This window comes from Leucoraja erinacea, chromosome 22 (assembly GCF_028641065.1).
Source record: "Leucoraja erinacea ecotype New England chromosome 22, Leri_hhj_1, whole genome shotgun sequence".
Lineage (NCBI taxonomy): Eukaryota > Metazoa > Chordata > Chondrichthyes > Rajiformes > Rajidae > Leucoraja > Leucoraja erinaceus.
In genome coordinates this window covers 31,726,622-31,752,532 of record NC_073398.1, presented here as the reverse complement: position 1 = coordinate 31,752,532, position 25,911 = coordinate 31,726,622, and the positions used below count along the sequence as shown (strand labels likewise).

The 25,911-nt window shown below is 44.4% G+C and overlaps 1 protein-coding gene across 3 annotated transcripts in view; it reads right to left on the bottom strand.

The window, feature by feature from the left end:
* The window catches only part of LOC129707926 (uncharacterized), a 55,781-nt gene extending 36,949 nt beyond the window's left edge, over positions 1–18,832 (bottom strand). For all 3 annotated transcript variants that reach the window (XR_008725256.1, XM_055653395.1, XM_055653394.1), the window contains exons 1-2: positions 18,612–18,832; positions 11,524–11,612 (exon numbers count right to left, since the gene is read on the bottom strand). Coding sequence is in view for 2 of the 3 variants with exons in the window: in XM_055653395.1 (XP_055509370.1) it covers positions 11,524–11,612; positions 18,612–18,667 (145 nt within the window). In the remaining variant the exon portion in view is untranslated. The remainder of the gene's footprint in view (positions 1–11,523; positions 11,613–18,611) is intronic.
* Positions 18,833–25,911: the final 7,079 nt, after the last annotated feature.

The following is a 25,911-nucleotide window of genomic DNA, read 5'->3' as shown; positions in this document are numbered from 1 at the left end:
AATATTTACAAAATTATTCAAGACAAGAATGGAACCTAATACTGAAATGATTATATTTGGTGTAATGGAAGATGGGAATAAACTGAACACATCTCAAAATCTATTCCTTAACTATGGTTTAATAATAGCAAAAAAATGAATACTTAAATTTTGGAAGGGTACATCAATACCAACGCTTAAAATGTGGATTGCAAGTATGTTGGACTCCGCTCATCTTGAGGAAATGCGATTCCTCCTAATGGATAAATCAGACCAATTCATAACGAGTTGGTCTCCATTTGTCGTTTTTTTGGAATCATATGGTGCAACACAATTGTAAAAAATAACTGTTTCAGGACTGGACGAGGGTTGGTCAAGATTATAAATAATGATCTCCTTTTCTTTTTTATTTTATTTTCTTTTCTCTATTTTCTCTCTCAACTTTCTTCATTTACTCGTTTTCTTTCTTAACACACTATATATTTCACATCTTTCTATCCTTTACTATCTAACTTCTTTTTCTTATTCTAATCTTTTTTCAATGTAACAACAAAAAAAAAGAAGTTGTACATAAAATGTATTATGAAAATATATATTAGACACTTTGGTGCCATATGACTGTACTTACTTCTAATAAAATAAAATATATTTTTGTTTTTAATTAAAAAATAATAGCAAGCTGTCAACATGCATGGTGGTCGTGAATGTTTAAATCCAAGAAATCTGACCACCCAACATGGATTAATTATTGCTTCACTGGATAACATTCTGGGACATGTCATGGGAGAATTGACAAAAGACATCTTAAATAACTGAAAAATTATTCAATCTGCCAAAGTATTGTGAGAATCAGATGCAAAAATGAAATGCCTTGCGCAAAATGGAAAACACAGAGAAAAATGTGTCACTTGCCTTTGTTCTACCTGTCTGTCATTTTAACCCCCCCCCCCCACCCCACCCTTGCCCCACACACACCTGTATCCACCTATCACTTGTACATCTCCTGTATATCGGCGAGACCAAGTGGTCGTTTCGCTGAACACCTCCGCTCAGTCTGCCTAAACCTACTTTATCTGATCTCCCGGGTTCTCAACACTATCACTCCCCGTTCTAGTCCCACACTGACCTTTCTGTCCTGGGCCTCCTCCATTGTCAGAGTGAGGCCCAGCACAAATTGGAGGAACAGCACCTCATATTTCGCTTGGGTAGCTTACACCCAAGCGGTATGAACATTGACTTCTTTAACTTCAAGTAGCCCTTGCTTTCCCTCTCTCTCCATCCCCTCCCCCTTTCCAGTTCTCCAACCAGTCTTACTGCCTCCGCCTCTTTCTTTGTCCTACCCCCTCCCCTGACATCAGTCTGAAGAAAGGTCTCGACCCGAAACGTCACCCATTCCTTCCCCCCGGAGATGCTGCCTGTCCCATTGAGTTACTCCAGCATTTTGTGTCTACCTATCACTTGCCTGGCTTTGTCCATCCACTCCCACCCCACCCTCAACACCTCTAATTATCCAGTTTTCTATTACCTTACTATTTTCCTATTACCCATTTATCATTTTTTATTATCTATTACTATTACCTTTTTATTTATTATTAATAATATTATCAATTATCCTACTACCACCAATCTGAAGAAGGGTCCTGACTTGAAACACCACCTATCCATGTTCTCCAGTGATGTTGCCCAACCTGCTGAATTACTCCAGCACTTTGTGTCATTTTTTTGTAAACCAGCATCTGCAGTTCTTGTGCCTGGGTGAAATAGAATGCTTTGTTCTCCAGCAAGAATGTTATTTTATGATAATTTGGAATTTCTTTGCTTTAACAGCCCAATTTTAACAAAAGTTTTAACAGCCCAATTTTTGATAGTAAAATTTTAATTTTAATTTCCACAAAGTCATTTTATATTTAAGGTATTGAGGTTGGTTTATGATTGTCATGTATACTGACATACAGTGAAAAACTTTGGTTGTGTGCTACCCAGTCAAATCATACTATGCCTGAGGACAATCAAGGCAATACACAAGTGCACAATGAATAGCAGTACAGAATATAGTGTTACATCATTTTAGCGTTAGTTACAGAGAAAGTGCTGATAAAAAAACGCAGGGGCTGCAATGAGGTAGGTTGGGAGATCGTAGCTTACAATCATAGCTTACGAGAGGACCATTCAATAGTCTGATAACAGCACGGAAGAGGCTGATGTATTCAAGAGAGAGTTCGATACAGCTCTAAGGGCTAACGGAATCAAGGGATATGGGGAGAAAGCAGGAACGGGGTACTGATTTTAGATGATCAGCCACGATCATATTGAATGGCGGTGCTGGCTCGAAGGGCTGAATGGCCTACTCCTGCACCTATTTTCTATGTTTCTATGTTCCTGAATATGGTGGTCCTTAATACATGTTGGCGATGTAAAGTGTAGGTGGTCAATGGTGGGGGGAGGATGGACACAAAGTGGAATGGGTACAAAGAAAGCAGGCTTTTCCATTAATCCACCTTTTCATTAAATAAAAAATTACTTTGCAGAAAGTAATCCGAATGGAATCAGACATTACATTGTAAATGTCTTGAATATAATGAATCTCACATCAACACAAAGAACACAAGTCAGGATCAGGAAGATTCCGAGGCTCTGGAATCCTGAGTAACGAAACAAACTGCTGGAGAAACTCAGCAGATCTGGCACCATCTATGGAATGAACGAAATGGACGACATTTCAGGTCGGGTTCCTCTTCAAGACTCTTTCTCTAGAATCCTGACATCGGCGAGACCAAGCGATCGTTTCCCTGAACACCTCCGCTCAGTCCGTCTTAACCAAGCTGATCTCCCGGTGGCCCAGCACTTCAACTCCCCCCCCCCCACCCCCCATTCCCAATCTGACCTTTCTTTCCTGGGCCTCCTCCATTGTCAGAAGGGTCACTTAAGTCCTTTAAAAGAGGGGGGAGAAGGGGGAGACAGAGTGGGGAGAAGGAGTGGAGACAACTTTTAAGAAGCCAGAGATACACGGCTGTGAAGCTCGGCGGACATTAACATTACCGGTCGGTTATTCTTGCTTCTGAAAACTATTGCTTACGTTTTATTTTCCCAATGAGCCAATGAAATTCACCGGTCAACACCGGCGACAACCTACGAGAGCCCACGACCTCCTGGTGACCCACTACCTCTGCACCTACGGCACGAGAATTCTCGCTACCTCGGCTTAGGTTTTGGTTGACCCAGCCGCGGCTACGGGAACTCTGCACCTACGGCACATGTGGCGAAGCAATTCGCCTCGCCTAAGTGGGACAGGCCCATGGCGAGAGGCGATTAGGTAATAAAAAAATGCAAAAATGTTTTCACTGTTACTGTTAGTCGGTGAAAACCGGTGAACAGAGATATGGATGCCAGACTTATAGACTGCGTACAAAAATGAATTTCACTGTACATCGGTACCGGTGACAAATAAGATGCCAGAAGAGGTGTTCTAATGGTTAAGAACTGTAGAACTTATCTGTATGCTTTAACAAATGTCACGGTATTTTGATAATTTCGTAGATTTCTACTAAGTGTGTTCGAAGCCTTGGCTTCAAAGAACTCAGGGGAACATGTTATCTTTGGGAAATTATGCATAGATCAAGGAGCCAAGGAAAATATAGGATTTTCCTTCTAAAGAATGATTAACTTGTAATCAAGCCTAACATCTTTAAATCTGGGAAACTTGTTCTTCTCAAACAAAATCTTCGCTCGCTATCTGCGTGACTCGCACATAACGGCCAAGTGGGAGAGGCCCTTTAGATAGAGCTCTAGGGGCTAGCGGAATCAAGGGATGTGGGGAGAAGGCAGGCACGGGTTATTGATTGTGGATGATCAGCCATGATCACAATAAATGGTGGTGCTGGCTCGAAGGGCCAAATGGCCTCCCCCTGCACCTATTTTCTATGTTTCTATGTTTCTATGTCTTCTTGGGCATTCTGTTGGGGCTGAGATGATGTGGTTTCACTCTGGTTTTGTGGGATCTGGGAAGACAGATGAGAACAATGAGGAGACTATAGACTTGCCCAAAGCTGGGAGAGGAGGGGACGGATGGTGCTGTGGCTGGAGTTATAGTCGCATAACATGGGCACAATCCCTTTAGCACATGCCAAGCAAATTCAATGCTAGCATTTATCCCGGAGGGCTTGTATACAAAAACAGGGGTATAATGCTGAGGCTCTATAAGGCGCTGGTCAGGCCACATTTGCAATATTGTGAGCAATTGTAGGCACCATATCTGTGGAAGGATGTGTTGGCTCTCTGGAGGATCCAGAGGAAGTTTACAAGAATGATCCCAAAAATGAGTAGGTTAACCTATGGTGAGCATTTGGCCACACTGGGCCTGTATTAGCTGGAGTTTAGAAGAATGAGGAGGGGACACGTAACAACTTGTCACTAAACACCTCCAAGACCAAGGAGCTGATCATTGACTTCAGGAGGTCCCATAATGGAGAATAGGCCCCAAATCTCCATTTACGGGGAAAGTGTGGAGAGAGTGTCCAGCTTTAAGTTTCTGGGCACTCACATTTCAGAGGACCTCACATGGTCCACCAACACCGCTGCACTGGTCAAGAACGCACAGCAACGACTGTTCTTCCTGAGGACATTAAAAAAGACTGGTCTGCCCCAACAGCTGCTGACAATGTTCTACCGCTGCACCATAGAGAGCATATTAACATATATGGCACTACTCCCACCTGCCTGCGTCTGGCCCATTTCCCACTAAACCTGTCCTATCCATGTACTTGTCTAAATGTCTCTTAAACGTTGCAATGGTCCTTGCCTCAACTACCTCCTCTGGGTATAGGAATAATATCTACGTTTGCCATTGCATACATGATTAATTTCATTTTAGTGACTGATAACCTCCATTGGTTCATTTCAATAATTTCAAGGCTGCCGGTTACAACACACTGCCACCTGATCGACCTACTAGGGTAAAAAATGTCCTTTGAGTGGACTGTAGACTGAAGAGGTGCTGGAAAACAATATCTAAAGTAGGACAAGAACTTGGAATGAACGGTTTTTCTCAAAGTCTCAATTTTGACCCCAAATCAAATCTAATTTATTTTAGTTTAGTTTAAAGAAACAAGCCCGCTAGATCCGCGCTGACCATCGATCACCCCGTACACTAACATTATCCTACGCACACTAGGGACAATTTACAATTCTACCAAGCCAATTAACCTACAAACCTATACGTCTTTGGAGTGTGGGAGAAAATTGGAGATCCTGGAGAAAACCAAGGCAGGTCACGGGGAAAACGTACAAACTCCTTAAAGTCTTTATCGGGGCTCTATTGAACTTGTTACCCAAGTGAAAGCATCCTTGACAAGTCTACTATCCTGCTATGGTAACATCATTCACATCCTTCTGAATATGGAGAACCAGTTCTATTCTCTAAGACCAAGGCTGCCAGCTAAGATGTACAGTGCATTCTGAAAATATTCAGACCCCTTCACTTTTTCCACATTTTGTTACGTTACAGCCTTATTCTAAAATGGATTAAATTCATTTTTTTATCAGCAATCTACACACAATAGCCCACAATAAAAAAGTGAAAACAGGTGTTTAGAAATTTTTGCAAAATAATTTAAAATAAATAACTGAAATATCACATTTACATAAGTATTCAGACCCTTTACTCAGTACTTTATTGAGGCACCTTTGGCAGTGATTACAACCTCAAGTCTTCTTGGGTATCACGCTACAAGCTTGGCACACCTGTATTTGGGTAATTTATCCCATTCTTCTCTGCAGATCCTCTCAAGCTCTGTCAGGTTGGATGGGGAGTGTCGATGCACAGCTATTTTCAGATCCCTCCAGAGATGTTCGATCGGGTTCAAGTCCGGGCTCTGGCCGGGCCACTTACGGACATTCACAGACTTGTCACAAAGCCACTCTTGCGTTGTCTTGGACGTGATCTTTAGGTCGTTGTCCTGTTGGAAGGTGAACGTCTGCCCCAGTCCGAGGTCCTGAACGCTCTGGAACAGGTTTTCATCAAGGATCTCTCTATACTTTGCTCCGTTCATCTTTACCTCGATCCTGACTGGTCTCCCAGTTCCTACCGCTGAAAAACCTCCCTACAGCATGATGCTGCCACCACAATGCCTCACCGTAGATATGGTATTGGCCAGGTGATGAGCGGTGCCTGGTTTCCTTCAGACATGACATTTAGCATTCAGTTCAAAGAGTTCAATCTTGGTTTCATCAGGCCAGGGAATCTTGTTTAGGTGCCTTTTGGCAAACTCCAAGCGGGCTGTCATGTGCCTTTAACTGAGGAGTGGCTTCTGTCTGGCCACTCTACAATAAAATGCCTGATTGGTGGAGTGCTGCATATATAGTTGTCCTTCTGGAAGTTTCTCCCATCTCCACAGAGGAACTCTGGAGCTCTGTCAGTTACCATCCCTGAATATGTTATTAAGTCTCTATCCTAAGGCCCTTCTCCCCCGATTGCTCAGTTTGGCCAGGCTCTATGAAGAGTCCTGGTGGTTTCAAAGTTCTATTTAAGAATGACGGAGGCCACTGTGCTCTTCGGGACCTGCAATGCTCCAAACAATGTTTTCCCCAGATCTGTGTCTCAACACAATCCTGTCTCGGAGGTCTACAGACAATTCCTTCGTCTTCATGGCTTGTTTTTTGCTCTGACATGCACTGTCAACGGTGGGACCTTATATAGACGGGTGTGTGCCTTTCCAAACCATGTCCAATCAATTTAATTTACCACTTGTAGACTCCTACCAAGTTGTAGAAACATCTCAAGGATAATCAATGGAAACACGATGCACCAAAGCTCAATTTTGAGTCACAGCAAAGGGTCTGAATACTTATGTAAATGTGATATTTCAGTTATTTATTTTTAATTATTTTGAAATAATTACTAAACACCTGTTTTTGCTTTTATATTATGAGGTATTGTGCGTAGATTGATGATTAAAAAAAATGACTAACCAATTTTAGAATGAGGCTGTAATGTAACAAAATGTGGAAAAAGTGAAGGAGTCTGAATACTTTCTCAATGCACTGTACTTCTGAAGTCTGATCCTTGTGACAAGATCAGGCATAATGCATGTAAGCATACGTATGTAACCAAGCACAGGCGAGGTGATCGATTCGCTGAACACCTCCGCTTAGTCCGTTCTTAACCTACCTGATCCCCTGGTGGCTCAGCACTTCAACTCCCCCTCCCATTCCCACACTGTCCTGGGCCTCCTCCATGGTCAGATAGAGGCTCAGCACAAATTGGAGGAACAACATCTCATATTTCGCTTGGGTAGCTTACACCCCAGCGGTATGAACATTGACTTCTCTAACTTCAAGTAGCCCTTGCTTTCCCTCTCTCTCCATCCCCTCCCCCCTCCTGGTTCTCCGACCAGTCTGACTGCCCCCCCCCAGGATTACATTTCATCTCTGTTTGCTTTGTGTCACCTTCCCCAAGCTAACAATGGTCTATTCTACATTTTCTCTGACCTTCAACTCTTTTGATCTTTTACACTTCCTCTCTCCCTGAGGCACAGCCTGACGAAGGATCTTGACCCGAAACGTCACCCATGCCTTCTCTCCAGAGATGCTGCCTGTCCCGCTGAATTTCTCCAGCATTTTGTGTCTATCTAACCGATGTAAGGTCAGGTCCCTATTCAGGTGACATGCATTATGATGCAACTGCGATTGTCACGTGACCTGTCTCTGCTGATCACAATACATAAGGTCCTACGTGGCATCAATTGTGATACAAGCAGAAATATCAGACTACAATGTTATGTCTTCCATTAAAACGCTGATACCGCCTTTATCCTTTATCCGTGTACGGTGGATGGCTTAGTTTCATTCATGTATTGTCTGCTCTTTGACAAACACAAAAGCTTATCGCTGTACCTCAGTACACGTGACTATAAAAAACTAAAATAAACTAAGGTGTGCCTGATGCACCTCCGAGATAATGAGTATTGTACTGTCCAAGTCAGGCAGCATCTGTGGAGGGGAAAATTGTCATCATGTGTAGGAAGGAACTGCAGATGTTGGTTTAAACCGAAGATAGACACAAAATAGCTGGAGTAACTCAACGGGACTGGCAGCATCTCCGGAGAGAAGGAATAGGTGATGTTTCAGGTCGAGATCTTCTTCAGACGAGTTAGGGAAAAGGAGCAGAGATGGAGAACCTTTTCATGTTGGAAGGCCGCATTAAGTTAGTTGTAATCTAATAAGGCCGCATCCAAGAAACTTCAATTAGATACAGGATTATTTTGTTGAATCTTCTTTTACTCTTTGGTATTTTTAATACGTTCATTTTAAGATAAAAATAAAAATAATAAAAGATAAACAAAAACATATTAATAAGAATAAAAGGATTTGTTCTACGAAATTTGGAATCATTCAAAAGGCCGCACTTAATGGCCTTAAGGCCGCAGGTTCCCCAACCCTGACCTAGAGAGATGAAGAACAATGAATGTAAGATATGAAAATAAGTAACAATGATAAATGAAACAGGCCATCGTTAGCTGTTTGTTGGGTGAAAAGCTGTGTCTTTACACAATGTCCCGCTGAGTTACTCCAGCTTTTTGTGTCTAAAATTGTAATCATTTCAGGTTGAAGACCTTTGGTTAGAATTGGGAAGTTGGAAAGCAAATTAGTGTTAAAGTTGCGGGGAGTGAAGGAGGGAAGGAGAGGACAAAGGTGACTTCTCTGGCAAGCTAAGGCCAGGGTTGCTCAGGTGAGGGGTAAATCATGTTCTCAGCACTGCCTGGTTGAACGATTAACAAAGGCAATGAGGCGGCGAGAGTAGAGAGGCATGAAAAAGCTGTGAAACGGCCCACTGAGTTTCCAGCTGTCTGGCGCCATAATTCTCCACCCCCTCCCACTCTGACCAATCTGCCTGTGGCCTCCAGCACTGTTCTCATAAGCTTCAAGTAAAGCTGATGCAGTGCACCTTATGTGTAGGAAGGAACCGCAGATGCTGGTTTAAACCAAAGATAGACACAAAATGCCGGAGTAACTCAGCGGGACAGGCAGCATCTCTGGAGAGAAGGAATGGGTGACGTTTCGGGTCGAGACCCTTCTTCAGAAATGTACCTTACCATCATTGTCCCCCCATGTAGACTTCAGGAACCAATATTTAGGTCAAACTTTTAATGTAATTGCCTAGAACACAAAGTGTCAGCGTTATTCAATGGGTCAGGCATCATCTCTGGAGGACATGGATAGGCAACATATGAGGTTGAGACTCTTCTTCTAATTTCGTCTCCTAATTTGAGGAAGGGCATTCTTGCCATTGTGGGAGCCCAGCGTAGGTTCACCAGGTTAATTCCTGGGATGGCGGGACTGATATATGCAGAGAGAATGGGTCGACTGGGCTTGTGTTCACTGGAATTTAGAAGGGTGAGAGGGGATCTTATAGAAACATATAAAGTTCTTAAGGGATTGGACAGGCTAGATCCAGAACCAGGAGTCACAGTTTAAGAATAAGGGGTAGGCCATTTAGGACTGAGATGAGGAAAAACATTTTCACCCAGAGAGTTGTGAATCAGAAGGCAGCAGAGGCCAATTCACTGGGTGTTTTCAAGAGTTAGATTTAGCTCTTAGTGCTAACTGAATCAAGGGATATGGGGAAAAAGTGAGAATGGGGTACTGATTTTGGATGATCGGCCATGATCATATTGAATGGCGGTGCTGGCTCGAAGGGCCGAAGGGCCTACTCCTGCACCTATTTACTATGTTTCTATGTTTCTGACATCAGGGACTGTGCTCCAGAGATGCTGCCTGATGCGCTGAGCTACCCCATCACTTTGTGACCTGTGCAAGATTCCAGCATCTGCAGTCCCTTGATAAGTTTAGTTTAACTTATTATTGTCACATGCACCGAAGTGACAGTGAAAAGCTTTTTGTTGCATGCTATCCAGTCAGTGGAAAGACTATACATGATTACAATTGAGCCGACCACAGTGTACAGATACAGGATGCGTGCTGCTATTGAAAAAAAGACTTAAAAGAATGGGTTGATTGAAATGGAGGACAGCAGATCCACTTCCTTTGCAAGCACGTAAAGAGCCCCCTGACTTGGGCGCCATCTTGGGCCATTAATTGTATCAATATAATTATCTTTCCTGTTTATATCAAAATGAGCCCGTTCTGCTGGATGTTTTCTATCTGTAACGTTCACCTTATTTTGTGGACACACTCTGTCTGATGCGCTGGAATTTCCAGAATTTGGCGTTTGGTTTCAAGCTCAGTTGGAGCTCTGACCTGCATTTTATACTTTTTACATATTGCACTGCTTGCTTCCTCCATCTCACTGGCAGCCACAGACAGACAGGACAGAGTATTTAGTTTAGTGATGCAGTGTGGAGACAGGCCCTTCGGCCCATCGTGCCCATGCTGACCAGTGATCAACCCCACACACTAGTCCTGTCCGACACACTAAGGGGCAATTTCCAGAAGCCAATTAAACCGACAAACCTACACGTCTTTGGGACGGGGAGGAACCCGGAGCACCCGCAGAAAACCCACGCAGTCACAGGGAGAACGTACAAACTCTGACAATGGGCTAACTTCATCAGATTGGCACGGCTTTTTGTTACCTCGTCAGGCAGTACACGTCCAAACAGCTAAGCCCGTGATCGTATTATTTTCCAATGACGCACTAGACTTGACCTGTTCCCATTCTTCACCTTTGGTTCTCCATTTTTTCCCCCTACTACAACCAGTCTGAAGAATGGTCCCAACCTGAAAAATCGCCTATCCCCTATTTAGGTTTAATTTTATTCTAGTCGTGGGTACCAACGTACAATGAAAAGCTTTGATTTGCATGCTATCCATACAGGTCGGATAATACTATACACATACACAATCAGGTCAAACTGAAGTACAATACATTGTTCAAAGGGGAAGGTATACAGTGTACAGTCCCAGCATTGTAGCAAACCAGTTCCAAAGTTCACAATGGGGTAAAGGTGAATCGGACAGTGCCCTAGCTTATGGAAGGACCATAGAGAGACTGTACAACAGAGGAGAAGAAGCATGTTCTCCAGAGTTCAGCTCAGTTTAATGTCACGTGTACCGAGGTAGATTCGAGATTCAAGAGTTGAAGAGAGTTTATTGTCATGTGTCCCTGATAGGACAATGAAATTCTTGCTTTGCTTCAGCACAACAGAACATAGTAGGCATTGACTACAGAACAGATCAGTGTGTCCATATACCCTTATAACAGTGTACAGTGTAAAGCATTATGTTGCGTGCTAACCAGTCAGCAGAAAGACAATACATGATTACAACCGATCTATTTACAGCGTGGAGATACAATATCGTAGTTAAAGTGGGAAGTGTTGCTGTGGCAACACAGATTTAAGAGTGTGGAGCGATTGTAATGTGAGTTTTGCCATCTGCTTCTGTGGCTAGCACGCAAATAGTCGCTTGGGTTGGACGCCATCTTGGAACAAGCCACCGCATGTAATGCTGCCTGACCCGCTGAGTTACTCCAACATCTTGTGTTTTTGCTTCCATCCATCTGGAAGTAGATGGTGACTGGTCTCTTACCATCACACTTCTTCATGACAAACTTGGCACATTTGGCCCCTGCCTCATTCGCATTATTATGCCTGGAGATTGCTCCAGTCGCCGGAGTCCTGCGGAAAATAGAAGACATTTGGTTTATTTCAAGACGTTTCCACAAGACGTTGATGAACCGGATGGATTTTGAAATGGATGAGTGGACAAATGAAAGCTTTACTCACAAGTCACAGTGAAATTCTTTGTTTGCATACCTTGAGGTCACCCATGAAGAGTGATTACAAAGTTACACATCCCCACCCAACCTCGCGGCGCCACTTCCTCTTTGTTCTCCCTCACGGCGGTCTCCTCCCGCCGGGTCCTCATTGTCCATTGTTCTACCCTCCCCCTCTCCACACGGTGGTTCCCCCACGCCGGGTCCACCTTCCTTCCTGCTGTTTCCAGGATTTTTGCATGCTTAAGGGCCTGTCCCACGAGCATGCGAATCCATGCGGCAAGTGCGCCCTAACGTGGTCACTTGAACCGTACGGCCTCACGGGGCTGGTCTCACTTCGATCGCCAGAGCCGTATGGAGTTGTGCGGGGCTGGTCCCGACATTGCGCGGGGCTCTGAAAAACTGACCGTGTCAAAAATTCCGCGCGGCAACGGCCTGCCGGCCCGCAGCCACATTGAGGCCGTACGCACCGCCTCGACGGACGTGCGCAGCGTCTCGACGCCATACGCAGCGTCTCGACGCCATACGCAGCGTCTTGATGCCGTACGCAGCGTCCTGATGGCGTACGCCTTTGCTCGAACTTCACGTCAACTCGTACGGGATCACGCGACCTCCACGTGGCCCCCGCTTCCAGTTTGGTCGCGCTTGCCGCATGCAGTTACATGTTTGTAGGACAGGCCCTTAATAGTTCCAAACAGTCACCAACTGCATATATTTACCCCCAAAAATTCCAACTCTATTAGCTGGGTTAAAGTTCTTTTTTTTTTGAGCAAACTATTTTCATTTCATTTTAAGTTCTATTCATTATCAAGTATTTCAATGGATAGCTTAAACACAAAATATAAACAATAAAAAAGAGACAATTAATATAAAAATGATTTACTCTGCTATTAATTCACACATTTCTTTTTTTTTCACTTTAGTCTTTATTGTTTTTATGCATAAACAAATAAAACACAAATATAACAACAAAACATACAACAATGCAGTGAAACGTGCAACAGTGCAGCGCAGGTTCAGTTTACAATTAATGATGGCGAATACAGAATTATTTTCTTATTAAAACATTTTCCAATAACTTACATTATTGTCAATACAATTATACAGTGTTGATGTCTTTATTTTTATACCTAATCCATGTTTCCAATTTTCTGTTAAACTCGTCTTCTTTCACTCTTTGAAAATATGTCATTTTCTCCATCACAAATATTTCCTGTACTATGTCTAACCATTGTCTAAGTCTGGGTGTGTCCGCTGCACGCCAGTTTCTTGTAATGGCCTTTCTGCCAGCCGTGAGTAGGATTTTAACCAAATAATGATCTTCCTTCAGCACCATTGTAGTTATATTAACCAGGTATAAAATGGAACACTTCTTGTAGACTATATATCCTAATACCTCCTTTAATACTGAATTCACTCTGTCCCAAAATGGTTCTATTTTTGGGCAACTCCAGAAGATATGTGCATGATTTGTGTCTGCTTGGCCCCATTGCCTCCAGCATGTTTGCTGCCTTAGAATGTGCTTGCTTTTTATGTTAGGCGTAATAAAGAAACAAATCAAAAATTTCCAATTAAATTATAGACAATAGACAATTGTCTCCATTTTTGTGAATTAGTGGATGTCTGCAGTGTTACACACATATGATGCCATTCTTTTGATGCATTTCGTTGTCTCTGTACTGTACACTGACAATGACAATTAAATTGAATCTGAATCTTCTTCTGAGATTGTGATGTTCAGTTCCTTTTCCCACTTAAATTTTACATAAAATGTAGTTTGAGCTTGACATCATTAATCTATGATAAAGTTGAGAAATAATCCTTGATGTTTTTTTGATGATACGCATTAACTATCACTTCTAACACCGGATTCTTTTCTTCTAGTGCCTCCCTTTTAACTTTTTTATTGTAATAATCTCTCAGTTGGAGGTATCTAAACAAGTCTTGGTTCCGAAGTGCAAAACTATCCTTCAAATCTTGAAAACCTCTTAGGGCTCCATTTTCAGTAACAGTACAAAATGCAGTCATTCCTTTCTTCCTCCACTCTCTATATGTTGAGTCATACATCCCTGCTTTAAATTTGTTATCCAAAGCTATCCATCTTAAAATCTTTTGTCGTTTATTCAGTTTAAGTTGTCTGATAAGAGTGAACCAGGTTCCTAAAGTAAATATCGTTATTGGATCAATTATACTCGATTATAGTTTTGGTCTCCTAATCTGAGGAAAGACATTCTTGCCATAGAGGGAGTACAGAGAAGGTTCACCAGACTGATTCCTGGGATGTCAGGAATTTCATATGAAGAAAGACTGGATAGACTCGGTTTGTACTCGCTAGAATTTAGAAGTTTGAGGGGGGATCTTATAGTACAAAATTCTTAATGTGTTGGACAGGCAAGATGCAGGAAAATTGTTCCCGATGTTGGGGAAGTCCAGAACAAGGGGTCACAGTTTAAGGATAAGGGGGAAGTCTTTTAGGACCGAGATGAGAAAAACATTTTTCACACAGAGAGTGGTGAATCTCTGGAATTCTCTGCCACAGAAGGTAGTTGAGGCTGGTTCATTGGCATTAAGAGGGAGTTAGATGTGGCCCTTGTGGCTAAGGGGATCGGGGTATGGAGAGAAGGCTGGTACGGGATACTGAGTTGGATGATCAGCCATGATCATATTGAATGGCGGTGTAGGCTCGAAGGGCCGAATGGCCTACTCCTGCACCCAATTTCTATGTTTCTATGTTTACTCCTGATATGTCCAGGAAGCGCTTTTTCTCCCAAGAGTGTTTGTACATGGAAATCAGGGATGTATGTCTCAATCTCTTTCCACCTAGCTATATAACTGTCCTCACACAAATTAATTAGTGGTTGAAGTTGGGCTGCATAGAAATATGTCCTGAAATTTAGAAGTGCCATTCCAACTTTGTCCTTTGGCAACTGGTGTGTATTGTATCAAACTCTGGCCTTCTTCCCTCCCCAAATAAATCTAGATATTAATTTATTCCTTTCCGTGAATTGTTTTAAAGGTATCTCTATTGGCAGAGATTGAAACAAGTACAATAGCCTTGGCAAAATATTCATTGTCACCACATTTATCTTACAACTAAAATCCATCGGGTAGGTGGACCATCATTCTATATCCTTCCATATGTTTTGGTTGATGTGATTATAATTGGCCCCATACAACATTGATATATATTTTCTGTTATATACACCCCTAGGTATTTGATTGATTTTTAATCCCATTTAATATTATACTTTTGCTTGGTACTTCTGGAGGAGCACAGTTAAATAGGAGGGTTTCAGTTTTTGAAATATTCACCTTATATCCTGCATAAAAATTACATTTCTCTATAAATCCCATCATCCTTGGAAAGGAGGTGTTTACTTCCGTGAGATACATCATTACGTCATCTGCAAAAAGGCCAATTTTATGTTCTCTGTCTCTTATAATCACTCCCCTCAGTTCCCTATCTTGACGAATCGCTTGAGCCAATGGTTCAATATACATAGCAAACATGGTAGGGTTAAGACAACATCCCTGTCTCGTTCCTCTTCCTATCACAAATCTCTCAGTGAAGGACCCATTCACCTTTACTCTTGCAGTAGGTTGCTGGCAAATTGCTTTAATAACTTGAGTTGAATCTTCAGTAAGGCCAAATCTTTCTAGTGTTTGATATAAGAATTCCCAATTAACCCTATCGAAAACCTTTTCCGCATCTAGGCTTATCAGGACAGCGCGTGTCCTTTCCTTTTGAATCTTGTGTATTATAAGTAGGGTTCTTCTAATACAGCCCCGTGCTTGGCTGCCTATTATAAAACCAGTCTGGTCTTCATCAATTAAATCTGGCATGAACTTTTCAAATCGTTTGGAGATAATTGAAGAATATAATTTATAGTCCACATTTAGAATTGACATCGGCCTGTATTTGGTACAATTTTCCTTGTCTTTGTTCTCTTTGGGGATTAATATTATAATTGCCTCGTTCCATGACGGGGGTGGCTTGCCTTCTTTGATAATCCAGTTAAAGGCTGTCAGAAGAAGTGGGTTCAGCTCATTCCAAAATATTTGATACCATTCTATAGGGAAACCATCGCTGCCTGGTGCTGCGTTAAGGTTCAAGTGTAATATTACCATTAGCCAAATGTCAGAGAATGTACATTACTAGTTCAGACGGGCAACCTCCAGGTTCACGAGTATGAAACGCAAAAGGAAGGTACAGAGGGCAAAATGGATGGAAGGAAGGATTGAGAAAGAGAAGGCGAAAAGAGAGAGAGAAATAATATCTCAGAAATAATCAGAAATCTGAAAGAATGAGACCTTGCTTTTGTGGATTTTCAGTGCTTGGAAGATTGTTTGGAATTAAGAATAATGACACCGTTAAAAATGGATGTGGAGGGAATGGATGAGGCATAAACCTTTAGTGGAATATCTCGTGTGTACGGTGGCAATTTCTTTACTTTAGAACTTGACTTTAGAGATAAAACAGCACGGAAACAGGCCCTTCGGCCCACCGAGTCCACGCCAACCAGCGATCACTGCGAGCACTATCCTGCGCACTGGGGACAATTTACAATCTACAGAATCCAATTAGCCTTCAAATCAGTATGTCTTTGGAATGTGGGAGGAGACCAGAGCACCCGGAGAAAACCCACGCATTCACGGGGAGAACCTACAAACTCTGCACAGACAGCACCCGTGGTCAGGATCGAACCTGGGTCTGCAGTGCTGTAAGGCTGTGACTCTACCGCTGCGCCACCGTGACGGCCTGCATGTATTCTGTTTCTGTGTCCCATTTTGACACCTCACAGTGGGGAAGGACGCTATGAGTGGGTTTCCTCCAGGTGTTCTGGTCTCCAGCCACATCCCAAGGACGGGCGGGTTTGTCGGTTATTTGGCCTCTGTAAAAATCTGCCCCCAGTGTGGGAGGAGGGGATGGGAAAGTGGGATGAATAAAACGAATGTGAATGTGTGATCGATGGTTGCCGTGGTGGGCCAAAGGGCCCTTTCCATGCGCCTTCTCTCAACAGAACAAAACTCAATTTCCAAGTTTGCCTGGATGTGGTTGGTAACATGTTTTCCTGTGTGGTATTTGGATGAACCCTTGCGTGGCCAGGACACCTCCGTGAGTAGCTAAAAACCAGCCACATGCTGGTCGGTCTGTAGCCATGGTCAGCCTGGACCCACTGGGCAGATCAGTCCAGACCACACCAGCCTGGTCCACCCCAAGAGAACGTTCATGAACTGGTTTGAGATTTGCAACAGTTCAAAACTGTCATGGTCTTTCTTTTTAATGACATGAACTTAGCTGTTTTGGTAGAATTTGACTGAGTAGTACAAATAAGGGTCAGGGGTTATGGGGAGAAGGCAGGAGAATTGGGTTAGGAGTGAGAGATAGATCAGCCATGATTGAATGGTGGAGTAGACTTGATGGACTGAGTGGCCTAATTCTATGAACTGACGGATCAAGGGTCTGGATCAACCACAGTGCTACCATTTCCACGGACCTGGTTTATATATTCACACAGTTTCCCTCACCACTATTAACCCTCAGATCTAAGAGCTGGTCTACAGCCACCTTTACAACCCAACAATATGGACATGGAATTCTACAGTTTTAGGTAAGCTTTAATAACCACCCGCTCCCCTCCACCCCCCCCTGTACTTCTCTGACCCTTCTTCAGACTACCAGTCTGAAGAAGGGTCCCGACCCTAAGCGTCACCCATCCTTGTTCTCCAGAGATGCTGCCTGATCTGCTGAGTTACTCAATCACACAATCATACTTTATTAGCCCAGTATGTTTCGCAACATACGAGGAATTTCATTTGCCGAGTCAGTCATGCAAATAAAAAGCAACGGAACACACAAAACACATTTTAACATAAACATCCACCACAACGACTCCTCCACATTCCTCACTGTGATGGAAGGCGAAAAAAGGTTCAATCTCTTTCCTTTGCTCTCCTGCGGTTGAGGGCGTCAAGCCATCCGTTGACGGGACGATCTTGACTCCCGTAGCCGGCGGCAGGCCCTCCAAGGCGAGGCGATCACTCCTCCATCGAGGGGATGTCAGCAACTCCGCACCGGACCATCGAACCCCACGTCGGGGCTGGCCGAACCTTCCGCGACGTTGGAGCTCCCAACATCCACGGCCTCTCCCGAGACTGCGAGCTCCCGATGTAAAGTCCGCAGGCCGCGGTTGGAGCGACTCCGATGTAAGTCCACGCAAGGTCAGTTCGAGGAGGCCTCCAGCTCCATCGATGGTAGGCCGCAGAGCGACATTCCATCCTCTGGCTTCACAATTTTGCAACTCGTCAATCCTTCTGTCTCACACCAGGCTGCCTGAGAATGCCTGAGAATTTCGGATGCGGAGAATGCGATCCGAAAATTAATCTCATCGTTGGTAAGATAAGAAACTGAAAAAAAAACGTTTCTCCTGACCCCTCACCCCACATAAAACAAACCAGAGAACATTTACATAAACCTATAACACACACTAAAAATAAAAAAAATTTAAACTTTAAAAAAAAAGACGAAAAAACAAATAGACTGGTGGCGGGGCTGCCAATCGTGCGGCGCCCCCTGGTGGTAACTCTTGTGTCCCTTTTATGGCTGAAACCAACCCTCCCTTCACCGATATTTCTCCACTCATACACTTGCAGCATGTGTGGACACTGGTCAGCAAATGAGCAATCCTGAGGCAATTTGCAGTGTTTAATCCATGACCACCCAACTCAGCGTGCATTGGGAAAAATAATGCTGTTTTACTAACCGCTATGGTTCAGCCACCTCTTAATCAGATGACCCCCTAGGCTCCTTCAGAGAATGTCCATTCGGTACAGAAAATCCTTGACAAGAAACTTCCTCGCAATCAGGCAACGTAACGACAGTCCAAATTCTCAAACTTACTTGAAAATAATGCATTGATTCCAGAGGTCCCTGAAATACACATTTGGTCCCAGCATTGTGTCCTGGCATCTGGTATGTTGCACACAGGTTGTGGATGGTCAATGTCCTGTGTGGCAACCTGAAATTCCTTCCACCCTCTGTGTGATCTATTTTCCCAGGCAGCGGTCCAATGAGCAGCCTCTGTCACACGTATTCTAGAACACTGACACAATGTAACAATGTAACACTTTGAAGTGTACCAACCTTCCATTACTGGGTGTGGACATCATCTCCTCCCACCCCACCCCAGCCCACCCTTCCTTCTTCACAGAGATGCATGCAGTCCTACAACATAGAAACACAGAAAATAGGAGGAGTATTCGGCCCTTCGAGCCTGCACCGTTGGTTCAGTTGCCTGATAACAGCTGGGAAGAATAACCTCCCTGAATCTGGAGGTGTGTGTTTTTACACTTCTGTATCTCTTGCCTGATAGAAACATAGAAAATAGGTGCAGCAGGAGTAGGCCATTTGGCCCTTCGAGCCTGCACCGCCATTCAATATGATCATGGCTGATCATCCAACTCAGTATCCTGTACCTGCCTTCTCTCCATACCCCCTGATCCCATTAGCCACAAGGGCCACATTTAACTCCCTCTTAAATATAGCCAATGAACTGGCCTCATCTACCTTCTCTGGCAGAGGATTCCACAGATTCACCACTCTCTGTGTGAAAAATGTTGGTCCTAAACGACTTCCCCCTTATCCTTAAACTGTGATCCCTTGTTCTGGACTTCCCCAACATCAGGAACAATCTTCTTGCATCTAGCCTGTCCAACCCCTTAAGAATTTTGTAAGTTTCTATAAGATCCCCCCTCAATCTTCTAAATTCTTCGCTAGAATTTACAAAGTTCCTGCCGAGTCTATCCAGTCTTTCTTCATATGAAAGTCCTGCCATCCCAGGAATCAGTCTGGTGAACCTTCTCTGTACTCCCTCTATGGCAAGAATGTCTTTCCTCAGATTAGGAGACCAAAACTGTACACAATACTCCAGGTGGGTCTCACCAAAGCCCTGTAGAACTGCAGTAGAACCAAGGGCCGAATGGCCTACTCCTGCACCTATTTTCTCCCTGCTCCTATATACTCAAATCCTTTTGCTATGAATGCTAACATACCATTCGCTTTCTTCACTGCCTTGGGCCACACCAGAGGCCCATTGTCCTTGCTCTGGCTCCAAGCCAATGGTACAACGGTACTGTATTGTCCAATGTACCAAGGTACAGTGAAATTCTATTTTTGCATACAGTTCAGTGAAAAGTATTATTAGACCTCAGCATAATCATAGTTAAGTACAAGTGTTTAGGGGTAGTACACTGAGATGGTGTACAAGAGTCGCTTTGGTGCCATTTTTCAAGATTCAAGTCTGAAAGGTGTTATAAATGTACTCAACTGCTTCCAACTTAGTGGGGGTTGGGATGGTGTGGGGGGGGTGGGGTGGGGTGGGGGGAGGGGTAATGGGGGTGTGGGGGGGAGGGGGGGTTGTGGGGAGGAAGGGGGAAGGGGGTGTGTGTGGTGTGGGGGAGGGGGGAGGGGTGGAAAGAGGGGGTTGGGGGTGTGGGGGAGGGGGGAAAGCGGAGGGAGGGTGGGAGGGACCACTCAGCGGCCACCAGCTGTGGCACCACACAGCGACTTTCCTGACTCCACAATACACAATAGAATTTAACATAAACATCCACCATAGTGGAATCAACGTTTCTCACTGTGATGGAAGGCAATAAAGTTCAGTCAATCTTCCTCTCGGGGGCCTAGAGCCCTATGTAGTCGCCGATACGGACGGCCTGATGTACAGGCTCTCTCGCCGAGATGATCGAAACTCCGATGTCGGAACGGATCGGGACACACTCTGCTGCTTGGAGTTCCTGAACCGGCCGCTTTTTACCGGAGACGGAGACTTCAGAAATCCACAGGCCCTGCTGGGCGGAGCTCCAACACTGCCGATCATCGGCAAAAGATCCCGGGCTCCGCGATGTTAAAGTCTGAGCTGCCAAACTGGTCATGTTCTTTTTGTAATGACGCACAGTGTATTGTTGACTTGACAATGTTCCCACTGTTCGCCTCTGCCCCTCCACTGTTTAACCCAGTGTTTCGTTCCGTGGGCTAGACTCAGAGGAACCAGGACCAGAACTCTTCCAACACATTTCACTGCCTCAGCTACTGGGCTGAGTGTAACCTATATGGCAACTTGTATCAAAGAAGTTTCGGAAGCAGAGAAGGAAATGCCTAAGCTTTGTTCGAGCCCAGATACCAGTTCTGGTTTAGTTTATGGTCACGTGTACTGATGTACAGTGAAAAGCTTTTGTTGAATGCTATCCAGTCAGCGGAAATATAATACATGATTACAATCGAGCCATTTACTGTGCACAAATACATGGTAAGGGAATAATGTTTAGTGCAAGGTAAAGCCAGAATCGTTTGATCAAAGATAGTCCAAGTGTCACCAATGAGGTAGATAATAGTTCAGGACTGCTCTCTGGTTGTGGTAGGATGATTCAGTTGCCCGATAACAGCTGGGAAGAAACTGTCCCTGAATCTGGAGGTGTGCGTTTTCACACTTCTGTATCTTTTGCCTGATGAGAGAGGGGAGAAAGGGAGTGGCCGGGGTGCGACTGGTCCTTGTTTATGCTGCTGGCCTTGCCGAGGCAGCGTGAGGTATAAGCGTGAGTCAATGGAAGGGACTACTGTAGGAAGGAACAGCAGATGCTGGTTTAAACCGAAGACACAAAATGCTGGAGTAACTCAGCGGGACAGGCAGCATCTTTGGAGAGAAGGAATGGATGACGTTTCGGGTCGAGACCTCATCCATTCCTTCTATCCAAAGATGCTGCCTGTCCCGTTGAGTTACTCCAGCATGTTGTGTCTATCAATGGAATAAGGGGTTGGTTTGCATGAAGGTCTGGGTTGCGTCCACAATTTGCTGCAATTTGTGGAACAGACTGCCACCTACTGGTCTAAATACCAACAGCTAGAAGAGATGAAATAGCCATGATAGACTGGACATTTCATCAGCTGCTGCTATTTTTGTCATCACTATTTGACTCAAAGTGGACTCTTTTCAATAACAGCCATTGCTATCTTCCAGACATTTGATTAGGTCCACCCCACTGTGAGTTGAGCTGGTGTATTTAATGCCAGGTTTGCCTTCATACCCTTTAGAGTTCCCTGGGGGAAAGAAGCCACCTCATGCAAGGAGCGTCAATAGTTGAGACTACTTTATACTTTAGAGTTACAGCGCGGAAACTGGTCCTTTGGCCCACCAAGTCCTTGCCGACCAGCAATCACCCTGCACACTAACACGATCCTACACACACTAGGGACAATTTATAGTTATACCAAGCCAATTAACTTACAATCCTGTCCGTTCATGGAGTGCGGGAGGAAACCGGAGATGCTGGTGAAAACCCATGCAGGTCATAGAGTGATACAGTGTGGAAACAGGCTCTTCAGCCCAACCTGCACACACTGGGAAACTAGTCCCAGCTACACTAGTCCCACCTGCCTGCGCTCGGTCCATATCTCTCCAAACCTGTCCTATCAGCTCACGTGGTGAACGTACAGACAAGCACCTGTATTCAGGATCGAACCTGCGTATCAGGCGCTGTTGAGGTGCCAGAGTCCTACCCACTGAAAGATGCCTGACGGGCAACAAGTAGGCACTTGATGAGGAATGATGTATCGGTCATTACTTCAAGGGAGTTGGAATTTACAGGGCGGTGATGGCATGGGTGAAGACACAAGTGGAGCACAAGTTCCATTGAAGAAGGGATATGTAATGGAGAAGGTAGTGAAGAGGTTTCCTTATGAGGAAATATTTGGAAGATTGGTCTAACACAGTGTGAAGTTTCGATGAATAAGTGGTGACCATATTGAAATGTATAAGTTCCTGGGAAGCCAAAGAAGGTCACGATGATGAACGATGATCAAACAGGACAAACAAGGATGTAATGCCAAGGATTTATAAGACACTGGTCGGAATGCAATTGTGAGCAGTTCTGGGCCCCATATCTGATGAAGGATGTGCTGACATTAGAGAGGGTCAAGAGACAATAGACATTAGACAATAGACAATAGGTGCAGGAGTAGGCCATTCGGCCCTTCGAGCTAGCACCGCCATTCAATGTGATCATGGCCGACCCCAATCAGTACCCCGTCCCTGCCTTCTCCCCATATCCCCTGACCGCTATTTTTAAGAACCCTATCTAGTTCTTTCTTGAAAGCATCCACAGAAGCTGCCTCCACTGCCCTCTGAGGCAGAGAATTCCACACTCACCACTCTCTGTGAGAAAAAGTGTTTCCTTGTCTCTGTTCTAAATGGCTTACTCCTTATTCTTAAACTGAGATCCCTAGTTCTGGACTCCCCCAACATTGGGAACATGTTTCCTGCCTTTAGCATGTCCAAACCCTTAACAATCTTATATGTTTCAATGAGATTTCCTCTCATCCTTCTAAACTCCAGAGTGTACAAGCCCAGCTGCTCCATTCTCTCAGCATATGGCAGTCCCGCCATCCCGGGAATTAACCTTGTAAACCTACGCTGCGCTCCCTCAATAGCAAGAATGTCCTTCCTCAAATTAGGGGACCAAAACTGCACACCAGATGTGTCACTAGGGCCCTGTACAACTGCAGAAGTACAACTCTTTGCTCCTATATTCAATTCCTCTTGTTATAAAGGCCAACATGCCATTCGCTTTCTTCACTACCTGCTGTACCTGCATGCTTACTTTCATTGGTCAAGAGAAGGTTTACAAGAATGATCCCATGAATGTTTGACGTCACTGGGCCTGTAGTTTAGAAGGATGATGGGGTGCCTCATTGAAACTTACCGAATGGTGAAAGACCTGGATAGAGCGGATGTGGAGTGGATGTTTCCACTAGTGGGAGAGTTTAGGATCAGAGGCCATAGTCTCAGAATAAAAGGACGTACCTTTCAAAAGGAGGATGAATTTCTTTAATCAGAGGGTGGTGAATCTGTGTAATTCATTGCTACAGATGGCTGTGGAGGCCAAGTCAATGGATTAATTTAAGGCACAGATTGACAAATTCTTGATTAATAAGGATGTCAGGACTTACAAAATTCTTAAGGGGTTGGACAGGCTAGATGCAGGAAGATTATTCCCGATGTTGGGGAAGTCCAGAACAAGCAGTCACAGTTTAAGGATAAGGGGGAAGTCTTTTAGTACCTAGATGAGAAAATCATTTTTTACACAGAGAGTGGTAAATCTGTGGAATTCTCTGCCACAGAAAGTAGTTGAAGCCAGTTCATTGGTAATATTTAAGAGGGAGTTAGATGTGGCCCTTGTGGCTAAAGGGATCAGGGGTATGGAGAGAAGGCAGGTACAGGATACTGAGTTGGATGATCAGCCATGATCATATTGAATGGCGGTGCAGGCTCGAAGGGCCGAATGGCCTACTCCCGCACCGATTTTCTGTGTTTCTATGTTATGAGGAGAAGGTAAGAGAATGGGAAGGTTGAGAAGGGAAGACAGATCAGCCAGACTGAATGGAGGAGTAGACATGATGGGCTGAAAGGCCTAATTTTGCTCCTAGAACTGATGGAGATGTTTCCCCGCACAGGCAATCTCCAACTGGTGAGTGTAGTTTTAAATTAGATGGTCTTCTTCGTTTGTGTCCATCTTCCATGTTTCAAATGTTGGCCTCGCTGTCATCGTCCGTCCTGAAAAGGACGCAAGCTTCCGGCGACAATCAGTGGGAGCCATCACTTGTTGACATAGATGATGGTGGTAGCAGAGTTAGCTCGGGATACTTCCAGTTTCCAGCCCTGCCACGTGGACGCTTTGCTATGGGGCCAATTAGATGGTCATTCCATTACCACAATGATGATTGTGTAGGAAAGAACTGCAGATGCTGGTTTAAATCGAAGATAGACACAAAATGCTGGGGTAACTCAGCCGGACAGGCAGCAGCTCAGGATCACCTTCACCTTCACCTCCGAAGAAGGGTCTTGTCCCGAAGCGTCACCCATTCCTTCTCTCCGGAGATGCCGCCTGTCCCGCTGAGTTACTCAGCATTCAGTATCTATCTTCGATGATGATGATTCTTTGCATTGCCCATTCCACCGAATAGGCCATTGCATGGGAATCACGAGCAAGAGGAAATTAGACTGGAGATGAGCACAAGGTCACAGTGGCTGTGATCGGATGAATTAAGACAAGAAGTTCTGGGGGCAATATGTCCTGCTCATGTCCTCATTCCTTGTTGCTCTTATGCTCTTATGCATCACAACAACACACAGTAGCACTCAAAACTAAGTGAATGAAACAGGGTAGACAGATATTTACATTGCAGGAGCCACAAGTCTGTGCCTATGAAAGTCAATGACATGATTAAACACATACAGAATATCCAGGCATTGAGTTGGCACTTAATGTTAGACCGACCAAGAAAGTTGTTGGCATTTGTCCATCTGCAAGGGATGATAGTGAGTCATAGAGTCTTACAGTGTAGAAACAAGCCCTCGACCCAACTTGCCCATACCAACCAACATGCCCCATCTACACCAGCCCCACCTGCCAGCGTTTGGCCCATATCCCTCTAAACCTATCATGCACGTACATGTCTGAATGTTTCTTTAATATTACGATAGTCCCTACCTCACCTACCACCTCCCATAGCTCGTTCCATACACCCACCACCCTTTGTGCAAAAAGGTTGCCCCTCAGGTTCCTACTAAATCACTCCGTCCCCACCTTAAATCTATGCCCTCTGGTTCTCGATTCCCCCACTCTGGGTAAAAGACTCATCTCTGTTCCTATCATGGGCTTATCCACCTCATAAGATCACCCCTCATTCTCCTCTGCTCCAAGGAATAAAGTCAACCTTAGATTAGATTAGATTAGATTAGATTCTTTTATTGTCATTCAAACTTTTCGGGCTGAACGAAATTTAGTTTCCCTGCAGTCATACATATAATAAAAAATGACTAAAACACACAATCAACACAAATTTAACATCCACCACAGTGAGTTGACCAAACACCCCCTCACTGTGGTGGAAGGCAAAATCTTAAAGAATCTGTCTCTTCCCTCTTTGTTCTCCCTCTGCGCCGAGGAGATCCAGGCTCCAGATGTTGTGACCCCACCGGGTGATGGTAAATCCCGCGGCTCAACCGTGCTCCACGAACGGGCCGGTTCAAACTGGCTGCTGCCGCCGCCACGGCTCCGGGGCCGTGTCGGGTCTCCGTTGCCGCTGCTGCCCAACCTGCCGCCCAACCTGCTCAACCTCCACCTACATCGACCGACTCCAACTG